We start from the raw sequence: 17158 nt of genomic DNA on the forward strand, positions 1-17158 counted from the left end.
TATTATTATTATTATCATATTATTATTATTATCATTTTATTTCAATTATTAAACTGTTTTTATCTCAACCCACGAGTTTTTCTAACTTGTGCCCTTCCAATTCTCTCCCCCATCCCACCGGGTGGGGGGGAGTGAGAGAGCGGCTGCGTGGTGCTTAGTTGCCGACTGAAGTTAAACCACGACAGCTGTCTATGTACCTTTCAATTTATGTATCAAGTTTGCCTAGCCTTTTCCTAATAATAGCCTTTTCTGCCACTTGCTAAGTTAGTTGTTTCCTTCCTTGTTTTTATGTAGCTTCAAAATCACTTTGATTCAAAGAGAATGGTGATAACACTCAGAAAGCTAAATGTCCACTGCCAAAACCCTATAATTTTCATTTGTCATTTTGTTTGGGATCAGATGCTTCACATAATTTGCTGTCTAGTCTGAGTTCTTCACAGAACAGAGAGATGCAGTTCCTTCTGCCGAGTTATCTTTTCTAAATTGGTTGCAAACATTGTCTGTGACAGTGGAGATTCTTCCTAACAGTTTTCAGTAAAGCAGTATGCTGTGGAGTCACGAGTCAGGTTTATGTCTCTTCACTCCTTCAGCCGTCTCCCAGAACTGTACTATATTAAGCCCACATTATCATCTGCCTTTTATTGACTGTCACATAGCTACTGTTGAAAATGCAAAGCTTTTCTCGATGTTGTATTATAAAAGCATTTCATAAATGGTTTGATTCAATGCTTAAGGCTTGTTAAGTAAACTGTTTTGCATCATATCCAGCTCCTTTCACCAACTGAAAAGAGCAGAAAAAAAGATATGGTGTCCTTAATGCACTCTGATTTTTTACCTCTCCTGAACAGTGCTATTTCATGAACTTCAGTTTCTCATCGAAAATGCTTCCTTGCAGGATTTATGTATTCTCTTAGTAGACATGCCGTTGTTTTGACTCTTTTTTTTCTTTTGTTGTAAGAAAGTGTTTCTCTCTGAGATGCATTGTTTGTCCAGTGAAATTATGTTTACTAAAAACCTAGATGTACTTACTTCTTGTAACCACTTATTGTGACCACACAATACTTATTATGTACTTGCTGTGATTACAACATATTTTCCCTTTGGTGGACAATGTGCATCTGTTCCAGTCAGTCCCTTGTAAACAATGGCACTTAAGTTTATTTCAGGATCAAAAAATAGTGTGATTTGAACTTCATCAAACTTTGAGTGTGCTATGAGAGAGGAGAACAGAAGCCAAATGTCTTCATCATAAATTTCAATAAAAGGATCTCGAAGAACAAAGTTCAGCCTAAAATGGCAGGGCAACATCTGCAGTTTCAGTGATAGGCGTTTGTAAAAACTTCATTTTTTTTGTATATATTTTGTGATAATGAAATTGATTTCAAAGGAGGGGAGAAGGAATGCTCTCTGGTGGTAATAATTGTTACTAAAGATGATGCCACCTAATAAGTTTGAAAACAGATGTATCAAAAAATAGTCACAACTGGTAGGCAAAGTCTAAAGCCCCCTGATATCCCCCCTGCAGATGCAGTTCGCATCCTGTGAGAGTTCTTTAAGGAACTGAAACAGAAACCCTTGAAAAAGGCCTGACTGTGTCACTGCATTCTGATCACACTTTTCCAGCAGATGGGCATGAGACAAAGCAACAGGTACATTTTTGAAAATTCCTTCACCAGTATTCGTCCCTTAGTTTGTCACTGACTGATTGACATGGGGGCTGTATTAATACTGGTAGATAAAATATGCCCAGGTCTGTTTTCTCTCCTGGAAGTCAATTGCCTCCACAGCCTGCTTCCATACAACTGGACTTCTTACTTACCAAGGCGAGGTGGCCTCAAGTGAACCTGTGCTAAGTCTCAGGCTGTGTTCTCTGTTTTGGAGAGTATTAATTGGCCTCAGCCAAAACCACCTCTTTCTGAAAAACTAAAAGTACAGGCAATCAAATTCCACAGTGGGAGAATGTTTCTTGGCACTGTTAAATTTTCACATGGGAAAAACAGACATAGTCTGTGCTTTTAGCATTTTACTCTAAACTTTATAAAAGCTTTGTGACAGCTTTGTAAGGTGAAATTCCTTAAAAATTCTCATTAAAATAATCCTTTGGAATGGAATGTTATTTTAAATGGGATTCATGCATTACAAACTTTCTTCAGTCTTTTGGGTTCAGTTAAGGGAGCACAGTGACCAGATAAAAGGATGAGTCAGAGGGGGCTGATTCATAGGCAAAAGAATAGAAAAAGTATTTTTCCTGTAAGCTTTAATTTATTATTTTGTAACTTTATATATACAGCTGTAGGAATTCATGATTGTATCTCTGATTAGGTACAGATACACAGAACAAAGAGCAGTACTGAGCAGCATACAGGGAAGCCTCCCCTATGAGGTTCTGGGCATATCTTATGTGAACCGTCCTTTTGAACACAATGGGCCTCACTCAAATATATGTGAAAGACCTGGCTGTGTGCGTAAGCCAAATATCTGCACTTCTGTTGCTGTTTATGAATTGCCATACTGATTCTACAACAAAAATCATTCATCCTTACCATGAAAATGTGATCACAGGTAGATATTCTTGCTGCTTGCTTTTAATGGGAGAATGTATTAGCAGATTAATATTCAAATTTTTCTGCATCAGGAAAAATAATCAAAAGAAAAAGAAAGATCTGTTACCCTACATTGTTTTCGTTTGATGGCTAGTGCCAAAGACATAGCACCAAAGTATGAATTACAATGTAATGACAGCAAAGTCACGTAACGACTCTGAACAAAGTAAATATATAATATTTAGTCATTGCTCCTCCAGTCAAACCTCTTTTCCTGTGGAATGCTATGCCAAACACTTTCTACATTTTTTCTGCCAGTATTGGTCTTGAAAGTATATGTTGACTCATTTGCACCATCTGTTATCTTTGCACGTATCAGCAGAGAGAAATGTTAAGAAGTTTCTGAAGACATCTGCTTATTCCACTGAGCTTACCGATTCAGGTTTTTTCCTTAAATCATGTGTACTTACACACTTCCTAAAATGTACTCTTCTTGCGCTTCTTAAGATTTTAAGAATAACAGCAGGATTTTTAGTCTTCCAAGTCTGATCCCACCTTGCCTTTGTTTACTAGTTTTAGAAAACAACAAGAGATTCTTAGTAATAATAGCTGTGATAAGAAGTAGAGGTTTTGCATGATAGTACATTCTCCATTGCATGAGTTTTGAAGCAGTAAATATTGCACAACTTTCCCATTGGCCAACTTGGTTATTCTTTGTGGTATTCAAACAACTTCTTTGAAAGCTGAAATGCTGAGATGGTGTTTTGCTGTAATTTCCTGTCTGAGATTTTAACTAATCTGTCATTCTAAGGTACTGTATGAAGCCAGAGGCAGTAAATTATGCAACTGACTAATGGACAAGTATGTAAGCTATATATCTATATCAAAATGTATATATGGATTACTGTTGAAATGATAGATTTCATATAGAAGCCCAATTCTAGTCTCATATCAGTGTTATGTGCGTATAACCAGTGACACAGGGAAATTGCTGCTAGTGGATATAACTTGTATTCTGAAATATGAAAGCAGAGCCAGAATTTGAAGATGTGTAGATGCAAAATCTAAAGCATGAGAAACTTTTGAGGACAATAAAACTTCTATGGAAAGTGAAGTGTAACAGTTGGGAGGATTTGGCCATGGAACTTAGATGATGCAGGATTTTGTAGGAAACGTGTCTTTTTTTCTAGTTCTGTCTGACATACTTATTAGAAATGTCATTAACATGCAGGTATAGCCTTTTCTTAGCACACCTTTTTGATTAGTTAAATCATATTTTAAATAATTCTTAAATTTAAGAAGCCTTTAAGAAACTGTTGGAAATAATGGCTTGCAAATAAATATATACAAATAACTCATATTATGGTTATATAAGACACATACAGTTTAGTTGAATTCCCACTGGAAAAGACTGTAAATTGTACAGTAACTTCGACCAGCAGTGGCTCAAGTCCTCCAGATTTTAGGCAGATGTTTCCTTGGGGCCACTACTGCATTACAGTATGTGCTACCATGCAAGCAAGGATGCTTTGTGCTTTCTTTGACCTTTGAAGCCCCACCCTGAACTTTACATTCGTTTTGTGCAATAACTTTCTGTGACAATGCTAAAACCAGAGGGCTCACTTCTGGACTGTCTAGCTGCCTCCATGCTCATAAATTAAAAGTGCCCACTTTTGATGGGCACTGGGGTAGGACTGGGATAGGAGCTACCTACTATGTCTATAGTATTAATCTTGTTTGGGTTTCAGCACAGGACAAGCTCATGCCAGCTGCCTAGAAGGAATGGTTCCTCACGCACACCAGCTCCAAAGTAGACCTGCTTTTGCTTGGGAGAGTGCTATGTGGCCAGTGCCACACCAGGGGCATTTCTAACAGTACACCCACATCAACCAAGTTCTAGAGCTTGGAAATGCTTTCTGATACTTTTTAATTTACTAGGATAGATACAAACCATCTATATCCTGTCAAGATTTGTATCCATCTTCCCTCCCTCAGATATCATTTACTTTCAGAAGAACCTGAAGGCAGTGGTGGGTATGAATGGATGTGTGTGACTGATTAGAAGGCAAGCTCTTCGGGGTAGGGACAGGCTACTTCCCCACTCCTACTGCAGTTTTGAAAGGGAGAATCAGGAGTGTGAGTTCAAGATCCTTGTGGAAACCATTTCACTTAATTCCTAAGTCAATCTTTGCTCCATGATTTTAAAGCATGCCCTTGCAAACAGAGAGGACCATTTGTGTGACACATGCAGCAACCATGATGTGAAAGGAAAAAGGAACTGAGTCAAAAATGTGGAAACCACTACTGTCTGTGCAATAGCCTGCTTGTTACGATATTTCTAAATCAATTTCTATCCCAGTGCAAGGGTATGGCTGAGGGAATATAAGCTGTGCCTGAGGGAATGACTGCAATATGGAGTGGAATTGATTTGCCTGATGACAACAAAATCTTCTGGTGAAAACCTCCATAGATTCCAGTAAAATAGAAACCCTTTCTTAATCCACTGGGAAAAATAATTTGCCTTTTATTGTTGTCCCTTAGAAGGTGCCATGTGACCTTTCTGTGATTTATTTCTTATGAGCTGAAAAGTTAATATTACAAAAAGATATTTGTAGCAGGTTCATGTGAAATTATGAGACAAAGGATAGCATCCTGCAGTGAAGGAAGCGGCTTGGAAACAGACTTTTAAAAATCAGAAGTGCCCTGTGATTAATGTATCCTTCAGGATAACCGCCAAGTTAATGTATATACTTACAGAATTAATTGGAAATGATCAGTGATCTTTCCTTTCACATATGTGAGGATTTCCTAATGTCATCAAGCTAGATTATGTAATCAATCCTTGGATAAACAGCTTTGGTATTTCTCACAATTACAGTCTTTAATAGTTTTTCCGAATTAATGTCATTTCATGTAAAACATTTCAAACCGATTACTGCTAATCTGGAAACAGTGATCAACCCATTGTTGACTAAGAAATTAAATGGCTTTTTTTACTAAAAACAGAATATGACCATTTAGGGAAACATTTAACATGTATTTATATAAATATTAATATTTTACAATTATATTAAAGAAGAACTGACTATGTAAACACAGGATTCTTTATTTCATAGGATAGGCTTTAGTTAACTCAGGAAGATTATCTGTGAATCTGTTATGTAAAAATCTCCTTATGATGCAAGTGCAAAAATGCTTCTTAATAAAAAAAAAATCTCTGTAGGCTGGTAGCAGAGGAATGGCCACTCCTCACTTCTGTACAGCAAAGAGCAGCATGTTGGAATGGGGCTGTGGAAAATTCCAAATTCTTGAAACAAAGAACTAACAAAGTTAGAGCTGCTCCTGCCAAACCCTTAGGTTATACAACACAAGTAGAAAAATAATAAAATAATAATTATTATTATTTCATGTAGTAATCTGTAGGCTGGTAGCAGAGGAATGGCCACTCCTCACTTCTGTACAGCAAAGAGCAGCATGTTGGAATGGGGCTGTGGAAAATTCCAAATTCTTGAAACAAAGAACTAACAAAGTTAGAGCTGCTCCTGCCAAACCCTTAGGTTATACAACACAAGTAGAAAAATAATAAAATAATAATTATTATTATTTCATGTAGTAATGTTGGTAGTAGCATACATGATTTATAGGATTGACATTAGAACCAGTGTTATTTTTAAGTGGTTTCTATATTTGGGATAAATCATTGAACAACACGGGTAACTGTACTGAAATTTGTACCCTCCACAATGGTATTTGTTCAGCATAATCTTAAAAAAAATCCCCATAGAAGCTAAAAAGACCAATGGTTGCAACTGATTCTACAAGAACTGATTGATTATTAGGGAAAAGAAACAAACAAAAAAGCATTGGCAAGTATTTTCAGCAACAAAATCCTCAGACAAATCCAAGTTGAATTCAAATGTTTTGTCAGGCTTTTTCACCACGTCTTTTTCTTCTTCTGCTAAACCCTTTCTACCCATCTGAGGACCAGCTCCTCAGGACCATCCATTCACAAATGTCTGAAATGTGCCTAGCCTGTAACAAGGTCTATAACAAGCTACGTAATAATATCTCATGCTGTTTGTATAACAAAATGGCTATTTGAGATGGCCTTGACCTCCAGTCTGGATTCAGATGCAATCGTGACTGTTTGAGGTGTTGGATCCTACTTTGGCTTATATATAAAGGTAGATAAGTGGTTAAACATATCTTTGTTTATTTTGTTGTACATTTTTGGTTATTTCTCTCCCTCATGGTACTAGTTCTCAAGTAGTGTTTAAATTATTTTTCACTGACCCTGTTACATACTTACTAGAAAGCCCTCCTTGTATTTTGTTTCTTCTTGCTTCTCCTCACTTCCATTTTCTTAGTCTTTCTTAAAGACAATGGTAATTTACTTAAAACTATAATTCACATACTTGGATAGGATCTCAGTCATGAAATAAAATAAACCAGTGTTTGGGTTAACTCAAAGACTTTGATGTAAAAATACCATTTTACTGAAAGAATTTTAATTGAAAATTATCACACTAAGGATATGATAGAAAAGATTCATAGACAAGATCAAGATCAGCTTTTATTTTTATTTAATATTTATAATAGTTATGCTAAAAATTACAATTTAGGAGCAAGATCTACTGTATGGAGCCCCTCAAGAACTGAGATTTTGATCTTACAATCTCTTGAATACTGTGGCTTTAATAATGCTACTTGTAGCCTTAAAAAACAGATACATTTTTTCCAGCAAGCTGTTTATTGCTTTTGCCAATGTAGTCTATATAAAGCTGCAACTGCTAAAGAATTTGGTATGGGTCTCTAACAATTCCCTTATTAAATATTTCCACCCAAAGGAGATTGATACCAGCTGCAAGGAAAGTCCTTCAAAGTAGACAGTGCCTTGATTGCTGTAAGCTGCTTTCCTGAGAGACAGGGAGCTTGCATTAAAGTACCTGCACTGACCCAGATGGCAAGGAGTTTGTGTGCTCTCCAGCAGGGTTTTTGAATCCTGAACTGGGTATTTTTCAGGGAAGCTTCTGCAGTTCTTTCATTTTTAAAGTATTTTTTAAAGCCCCAAAACAAAAGGAAACTTTCCGCGTTACTCAGTGAAACCCCTCTGATTCCCAGGAGTCTTAAGATAGTTCTCTTTTTTTCTTTTTTTTTTTTTTTTTAAGTACAGACATTGAAAACCTATTCCTTAGCAGTATTTACAATGGGAAATTTTCACTTGTGAAGAGAGGAACAGCTCACAAATCTGAAAAGCTTTAACTTAGAAAGTGAAACAAGTGTAAATACAGAGGAACCATTAATTTGTAAGTTATTATATAAGTGTATAAATAGTAACTTTGTCATCTGCAATCCAAGAATTGTTAGCTTCTTTCCTGTTACCAGTTATTTTAGCTAATAGGGGGGCTAGAAAAAGTATTTTAATAGATGAAAAGCACAAGAGTAGTTATAATGTTGGCATTTAAATGGCAAGAGAGCAAGTCTGAAGCTCTGAGAAACAAGAGCATTTGAGCAAAGCTTGTACAGGTGGAAGAGAGACACAAATATTGATATTTCATATGTAAATTTTATACATAAATGCTACTGCTGATTTGGAGATTTGTTTATGTTAACAGGATTATTATTTTTAGTCCTGTATATTAGACACTATACTGGATAACTGCCTAATCTTACTAATGTCATCCCAGTTCCTCCTTCTTCACTTCTTCATGTCTGAAATTATTCTCAGTTCTTTGTGGTAAATACTGTGTTTTCTCATGTATGCTGTGTGCCTCCAAGCACAAATTGTTTTCTTGGGCGCTAGATGATCAACAGCTATAAAACTGTTCTTGTTTCATTCTTTTGGCAAGGAAAATAGAAAAATCTGACAAGGAGTCCCAGGGCTTTTTGGAATGTATTAAAGTGTCTGCTTTTCTCAGGAGCAGCCCCTTTGACTGTCTCTATGTAAAGCTAAAGGGAGGATGCTGACAACACCTTTGCAATTTTAAAAGCTTGTGAGTGAGCTGTCGGGTCCTCTAATCTCCCAGAGAGAATGGGAAGGGGAAGCTACACATCAGAAATGCAGGACCCAGGTATTCACGTTTTCTTTTGACCTGTGTTTCACAGACCGTGGCTATGAACATAGGTTTGCTATGATTGCGGAATAAACAGACTTCTTTTCAATTGGGATGCTTCTGGTATAAACACATTACAAGAAAAAACAGGATAAGCAGACATTACAACAAATATCTTTTTTTTCTGGCCTTGGAAAGTAAAACAGCTGGTAAGATGAAATGTGGTTGTGTATTAAAATGGACAACTGTGAAAAGAAAGAAATGGGGCCACAGGAGTATGTTCATGCATATTAAAACAAAATACTGCCTTCTTGCACTTGGCAAGTCTGCATGCTCAGCTCTTTCTAATCCATCTGCCATGGACTGTAAAATAAAATTGACCTTTAGTCTCCTTGTATTTAGGTTAACACCCATGTTTAAGAATACAGCCCTGTATTAAAAATAGTCAATTTTATTTCATCTCATTGTGCTAAGTATTATATGGGACAATCTCCGATGCTTTATCTAACAATTAATTTAGAAGGAGTATGCACAGAGGATACGTTACCAGACTGCTCTTTCAGAGCCAGTAATCTATGATCCCATTATACGGGTACAAAGGTATTTTTCCCTTCAGCTGCTTGCTGGCTCAGTCACTTGTCTCTTTTCTTGCAGAACGATTCCTGGGGAAAGCAGTACTCATACGCACTCTTCAAAGCCATGAGCCATATGCTCTGCATTGGTTATGGAGCCCGCGCCCCTGTCAGCATGTCTGACCTCTGGATAACCATGTTGAGTATGATCGTGGGGGCAACTTGTTATGCCATGTTTGTTGGTCACGCCACTGCCCTCATTCAGTCTCTGGATTCCTCACGGCGACAATATCAAGAAAAGGTAACTCATTTTAATGTAACTCCTTAAGTTTTGAAATAGATTAATGGGACGTTTTAACTGTGGAAAAGGCCATATGAGTTTACATGAAATAATCTAGTAGCATCTGATTCCTGTGGCAGATTTCATTGAACACAAAGGAATTCAGAATGCGCCACGGGCTCAACATATTCCTATATTAACGCACTTTTCTTAGGGAGCAGACAGTTCTGCGTGTCACATGCATTGAATGAAATCTTGGATGTGAAACTTGCTTTAAACTCTGTAAAATTTTCTGTGAAAACTCCATCCCCTGGTTCAGACTGTGCTTTGCACCCCTGTGCTACACTGTGTTGGTACTTGATCTAGGTAGCTTGAACAAGGGCCTTGATCTCAGTGGCTTGGACATGTCTATACAATTTCCTGTCATTCCTCTGGATTGCAGTTTAGGGATAACTTGAACATGTCAAAAGAATGACCTTTAAATGAGGACCAGACCAAACAATTGGTTTTGTTTGGAACTACCTCAGAGAAGTGCTCAGAAGAGGTCTTAGTTTGCTTTATAATGGTATTGTTTACATGCTAATCCGTGACCTGTTAGGTCCTCTCCAAGGACAAATGGAATGGTGACCGAAGGGTAAAAAAGTATAGAGAGTTTAGTGGAAGAAAGAGAGTTCTTTATGAAACAGGAAGAAAACGTTTGATTCCTTGTAGGTATGATTGGGATTAAAAAGACATAAATGGGTACAGGATGGGAACTTTCTGGAATGAGTACTAATTAACACTGCCAGTTGTGTAATAAAAGTCAGAGCAATTGTGGGTGAAGCTATGAAACCAGAAGATGAGGCTAGGTATGGTGGCATAAGGAAGAAAGGATCAGAATGAACCTCAGCAAGGGACAATAAGGATGCGGAGAGTTACTGACATGCTTAAAAGAAGCCAAAATTGGTTTTTATAGTAAATGGGGAACTGGAGAGGGCATGCCAGGAGAAAGGTCAGCTGAGCAAAGTAGTGAAATCAGAGAGTTCACATCAGCAAATAAGAAACGCAGCCTGAGCGATAGTATTTGGCATATGTCCATAAGAAAGTCCAGAAAGGCAAACTGGGCAGAAATCCTGGTGTGATGTAACACAAGCCTGGGGGAGAAACCTGGCAGAGAATAAGTAGAGGAGAGGGTGACCCCGGCATCTGCTGAAGATGAAGAGGAATGGCTGAGTTTGCTGGGCAAGAAGAAGGGAAAAGTAAAAAAAAGATTTTAGTAGGAAGGATTGGGGTGTTTTCTTTACAAGTAGGCAAAGAGGGAGGAAATTAGAGTGTGTGGGAGAAAAAGAGTTTACATTCAGTTTCGTTAAGCTCTAGTCACCACAAGACCACGGGGTCAATATATCAGAGATGGGAAGAGGTAAGGGATGAGCTATAAATCCAGTAACAGAAAAATTAGCCAGTGGCTGACACATTAATCTCACAGCTGTTTAAAACAGAAGTTTGCAAGCAAGAAAGCCCACACACTGTTACCTTGAAATGTAAGTGAGAATGAGAGGTTTAGAAGGAGCGTATGAAGGAGCATTAAAACCTCTAAAAATCTGAGCTCTGTTGGTGACCATATGAAACCCCCAAATCCATCTCAGTATAAAGACACGGGGCTAATCCTGGTAGGTCATGTAACCCAAACTAACTGGCTTGTTGGGTCTGTTCTGCCAGCTGAAAAGGAATTTTATTGAAATGGGACACTTCTAGGGAGCTGGGGGGCAGAAACATCTTAACCATGGACCTGAAAGAAGATATAGAGAAGGAAACCCTAAACCTAGTATAACTGCAGTTTCATCAGAGGTTGGGCTCAACATATATACACACACATACACAGAGATATGAAATCAGCAGAAATGTCACCATCCACCTGAAACCTCATTTTAATTGTTACCCTCAGACCTTGCTGGCTGCAGCATGATATCAGAAAGTTTTGAGCATCGGAAATATAGTGCATGTGTAAAGATATTCATATATTTTAAACTGTATTGAGTAAAGCCAGTATTATTTGAGTTTTTGGTGTAAATTAAAACCCACCAGCAGTCAAGTAGTATTGCATTTCTCATGTTTTCACATAACAGCAAACAAAGCTTTTTTTTTTCTTTCTTTTTTTTTTATGCACACACTTTATTAAACATTAGCATAGAAATGTCTGGCATTTTTCAGTTCCTGCAGTTCTCAACATTTTCATTCTTCTCTTTGTTTTTACTTCTTATTTGTTTCCTGACATCAGAGGCAAAAGTATAGCATGGCATTGATGATCAGGAGTGAAAGAAATGAGCCAGAAATTGCATGTTTCTATGCTTTAGAAAAATGTCTCTCTTTTTCTAAAGCAATTTTTATGCCAGTTATTATGGGCTAGAGCTAAAGGATGCCTCAGTTAAAGAATTTTTTTCTACTGACTTCTGAGACCCTGAAATCACATGTATATTATCAGCTATAACAACTACCCTGACATATTTGTATATTCTTGCGCATTGCTTTATCATAGTTTAATCATATATTTTGAAATAAATCTTTGATTATAGGCTAAGACTTATAAGCCATTACTATATACTGCTAATGAATATTGTGTATTTTTCTTTTTTCTGCAAACTAGATAAATGGGTATTTCAAAGACCAGTTTGTGCTACCCGTTTTGTCAGCATATTTTCTAAATTATTGACAGATAAAAATAGCTTATATTTCACTTAACTGAGACTTGAGAAAAAGGTAAATCAAATCTCCAGCCACAGGTTTCAGAGTTTTAATATATATACTGCAATATCTATTTTTGCCTCGTGCATTGCTTTTTTTTCTCCTGGAATTAAAAAATTGGAAAAATCAGGAGGCTGTGACTTTTTTTAAGTTTTTTGGGCTTAAATGCTAGGATCAAATTCTTTTTTTAGTCTTACACATATAGGAACGTGTATTTCTTGGCTCCATTGTTTTCTTTATAAGAGTTACAGAAAATAATGTAATTAACATGAATTGCTAGGCAACATAGAATGGTAGCGGAGATTAAGAAAGAGGTTGTTCTTTGGTTCTTCCCTGAGTAACATCATACCAAAATCTTATTTGTCTTTTTTTTTTCCTGACTGTTTTTTCTGCTGTAGCTAAAATAATATTTCATAAATGTATCTGTGGAATGCAACTAATGGAAGGAAAGTTCTGGTCCTTCTCACACTGAAAGCAGCTAGAAGTGACATATTTGCTGAAATCACCGCATCTTCCTCATTCAGATCCTCCCAAAGCTCAGGGTATGCAAAACTAGAACAGGCATAATTCAAAATGGAAGGAATAAACACAGAAAGACAAGAGAGCTTTCATTAAGCAAAATATGTCAAACACCATCTAAGAGCACCAGCTAAGAATTTGACCTGTGCCAAGCATTGCATGCTAAGAGAAATCAAAGTATGGAAGAAAGCAAATATTGCTCCACGTGTTTACTGTTATGGGCCAAAGACATCATTTATCAGAGGAAATTAACAGTGATTATAAGCTGTGAAATGTAGAAGGTGGACAATAAAATCATATACCAAGAAATGCTACAAAAAAGGATGCATTGGTACATTCTGGTCACTTTGAGGAAGTTCAGGTGTTTTTCTGCTGAAGTGAGTGGAACTCTTCTCAGAGAAAAAATACCTCTCAGATTGAATACATACATCAGATCTTGGTATCAATGAGTGCAGGGCCACTACCTGACAAAGGAGAAAGACGTGTCCAAGCCAGGTATACTCAATCCATATTCCCTTTTCAGCAAGAAAGTCTGACAGATCATTCTACCTTATAAAAGGACTGAGTAAATCAATCAATCAATGGCATTTTAGCACTCTTCTTCTCGTCTTTGGTATAAGTCAAAGATGAATGCAGTAGTAAATAAAAGTAATATTTTAAGTGATAACTCCTTTGACATTTTCTAGAATCTAGGAAGTCACCACATCTCAAAGGTGTTTGCCTTTGCAAAGGCAACGTTTTTTTGAAATAACCAGAAATGCATATGCAGAACTTGTTAACAAACTAGTGTGAAACAAAGCAGCCAAATGAACAGTCACTTGGCAAGGAGTTAAAGATCATTAGTAAAATATTTCTTCCTTTAGATGTTGGCAGTTTTTAATGGGAAGTTGTTCACCAAATGCTGTGAATGTCATTGAATAATATTGATTGAAGACAGGTTAATATTTCCGCTGTTCCAGTCTGTCATGGTCATAAAATATTCAGGAACAAAGTCACAACAAACTAATAGAGGCAAGATTTGTACTAGCATACAGATTGTTTCATGCTCATAAAGATTTTTAAATTTGGTTTGATAAAATGACAACTATTAGATCCATTTTCATTACGCTATCATTTTGTATATTTTGAATTTTCTCTATTGGTAAGCAACTCAAACAACTGCACAAGGTTTCAAAAATAGAAAAAACAGTCAAAGAAATTTTACTAATTGCAAGTAGTAAAGAGGCATAAAATACATTTAGTTAAACCATATACGTATAATAGGAAATGGAAAAAAATTACAACTATCTCAAAATAGTGGATGCTATCCCAGTCATGGGAAGATATGGTAAATCATTATTAAAGCTGTGAAAGAATTGTGGGCTTGACATGAACTTCAGATGTCCCAAAGGACATCTCCTTCTAATCCTATACTCTGCTTTTATCTTATCTTTTAATTTATGGTCTTTTAGCACATCTTCAGCTAAATCAGTCTAGTTCAAAGGGAGAAAAGGACCTAAATGTACTTTGCCACAGAGAAAAAGCAATAATTGCATATAAAGATAATTTAAAAGCAACTTACTAATTGGCATTGGGTATTTTTACATAGACAACATTGGGATTTGAAGTACAGATTGCTCATTTTTCATTTCTTAAGCATCCAAAGAAATGCTTACAAATGATTAATGGGGTTAGGGCAGGAGGGCAGCTTTAGGTTTTCCAGCACGAGGCCTTTCACCAGCTTTTTGGGTCTGCCCCTCATAGCTCCAGCCTGGATATCTAAATTGTCCATGTAGTCCATGGGGAGACAGTCGACATGCACTTGCAAGAGGCAGCAAGCTCTCGGGGGCAGTTTTGGGGCAGCAGTGGCCAAAGAGTGTTTCCATTTCCCTTCCCCTTGACGAGGCTGTGGTACATACTCAAGCACCTTGTGCAGTGAGACATCTGAGCTCCTTCCTCCGAAAACTGGGAAGGGGGACCACCTCTTTGTGCTTCTTTCTCTGAGCAGTTATTTTAGGGTGTGGTGAAGGGGCTCTGCCATAGAGTAAATCAAGACTTGGTAGCCACTCATTCAGCCAGTGATGCCTATGCATTTTCTTATGTGGAATAGGAGACAGCTCTTCCATGTTTTCCTAAGTTTCAGTCACTTTGTGGTTAAACTGAAGGTGGAACAAGGCAGATACCAAGTTCTTGGTATGCTCATTAGTACAGCTTTGGTGCCTAGGAGACTTTTCTGGAAAATCTTAGATATCTGTAATTATCTCATCTGTAAGTATAAGGGACTTGTGTATTTCCACTGGAGTCTAGGAAATGGCGATTCTGGTCATGATGCAAATGCGAAGGAAAGGAAGAGCTATGGCAAACTGAGGATCACATCACTGTTTAACTAGGCTTGTACCAGCTTTTGGTATATTTTTTTATTAAATTCAATATAAATATCCATATACATGTAAATATAATATTTTGTCAGCTCGCCCTGGCTGGAGTCCAGCATCAGATGAGACAGAGTGAAACAGATAAAGAAGAGTTTTCATTGCCTACATATTATATATACCATTCATAAAAATCTTTGAAAATCTAGTTGTTCTGGCTTTTTTTGCTTAAACTGGACAGATGTTCAAAATACAAATTGCAGAACTTGAATTTTAGACACTCAGCTGAACTTGCAATATGGGAGTTTTAGCATGTAATTCCTGGATCTGATCTGATCAGCAAAATTTCTCATGAAATACTGATTTCTAAGTTCAGTAGCTTTTCATGGTGTTCACATTCTTTTTAAAAATGGACCTCTTGCTTTTCTGATGCTCCTAGTGGTTTTTAGAAAGCCTGAAAATAGTGTAACACAAAAATGTTCTGTGACTGGTCTCAACTCCTTTTCTTTACTTAACAATAGTCCTTTTTCACTTATACAGCATAATTTTAGCAACAGGTCATGTTCAGATTGCTGGAGGAGGTGAGCCACTTGGCAGATAAATCTTATCTTTTCTGTGCAGTTGTGCTACAGTATATATGCCACCCCAAAGGAATTACTTATTTTGGAGAGTGAGGGATGGTTTATCTTATCCTGTAGTTACATCTACTCGCAAAAAAAAAAAAAAAAAAAAGGCAAAAAAAACAAAATCTTGTCACTGACTATCAGCTTGCAGTTTTGCAAGTTTTTATAAAAATCTCATCAGCTTGCACAGATACATATCCTATTTAGCTTTGCCACAGTGCAGTATTTTAAATAGTAAACAATTTTTGAAGTGTGTTACGAATGATCAGGTACAAGAGTTGCTCAGTTTCATACAGTCTTGGACCTTCAGGAGCGAGTTTTGACTGTGCCAAAAGCATTACAGTCATCATAGTATTGTGAGATAGAAATTCATTATTCCCTGAATATTTAGGCATAACTGAGAGTCATTGCCTGAGCCAGTATCTGTGGATTGTTTCTGGTAGTTATAATTCTTGGTTTTGTGATTTTATTTGGAAGTCCAGGGTGTCTTACAGTTAGAAAAGGGTCTGGAAGCCTTTAGTTTTGGATTATTTCTGAATCATCTTATAATCTTATGCTGTTTTGGCAAACATCAGGTGACAGGCTGCTAAATGGGTAGATGTAGTATTCCTGTCTTCTGTGAACCTTACTGATCCTTGTAGAAAGCACTGAGATTTCTTAGAATAGATCAAGTTATTAAAAGATATTTGGTATAACTGAATTACAAAATATTCTGAAAGAGAAAAAACATACGGCTGCAGCTCAGAAAAAACTTTTCAGATATTCTGTTTCACAGGGTACATATTGTTATTTAAAAGAACATGCAAATAAAAGAATTTGTAGGTATGTTAATTCTTTTATTTGTGGGCATTCTTTTGAATATTTTGATGCATAATTAAGACCATTGTGAACTCAACCCTCAGACATATAAATGAATATGTAAATACAACCACTAAAGCCAGTGTGGACTGCACAGGCAGAGACTTAGTTGAACATGGAAATATTTGTTGTGTCAGGATACGGCCTCTGCTGGCATCACTTGCTTTCTCTTTCTGCAAGCTCATCTTTATCAATTTGCGTTTATTATAATTACCTGAATTTTTGCTGCACATAGTTGTGATATTTAATTTGACCTTGATCTTCCCAAGTTTTGAAATGGGAAAGAACAACAGATACTATCGCAACAAGTAAGAACAAAAACTATTCCCCCTCTCCTCCTAATCAAAAATCAGAAGTTATTCACCTTTAACAATACAGCGATAACAAAATAAACGTGTTTGTTTCTTTTCAAGCAGAACTGAATAGTACACTCAGTTTGAGGGTGAGACTTTAGGAGAGGAATATAAATCAGTCAGAACGTTCTCACTAGACTGCTCTCCTCTTTTGTCCTGCTACTTCATTATTGTATTTTAGCTTCTCATTACGGTCAATCTTGCTGGGGTAATTGTGTTGGTTATTTTTGCCTTGTATCTCTTAAAAGGTGATTGGTTCCTCCCAGTAGCAGGTACTGTGCAAGC

The 17158-nt window shown here is 36.9% G+C and overlaps 1 protein-coding gene across 1 annotated transcript in view; it reads left to right on the forward strand.

Moving 5' to 3' along the window:
* HCN1 (hyperpolarization activated cyclic nucleotide gated potassium channel 1) overlaps positions 1 to 17158 on the forward strand; it is a 188783-nt gene that overhangs the window by 106809 nt on the left and 64816 nt on the right. The window contains exon 3 of the mRNA XM_019472621.1: positions 9251 to 9469. Within this exon, the coding sequence (XP_019328166.1) occupies positions 9251 to 9469 (219 nt within the window). The remainder of the gene's footprint in view (positions 1 to 9250; positions 9470 to 17158) is intronic.

The sequence above is a fragment of the Aptenodytes forsteri genome, unplaced genomic scaffold, assembly GCF_000699145.1.
Source record: "Aptenodytes forsteri isolate BGI_AS27 unplaced genomic scaffold, ASM69914v1 Scaffold597, whole genome shotgun sequence".
NCBI classification, from domain to species: Eukaryota; Metazoa; Chordata; class Aves; order Sphenisciformes; family Spheniscidae; genus Aptenodytes; species Aptenodytes forsteri.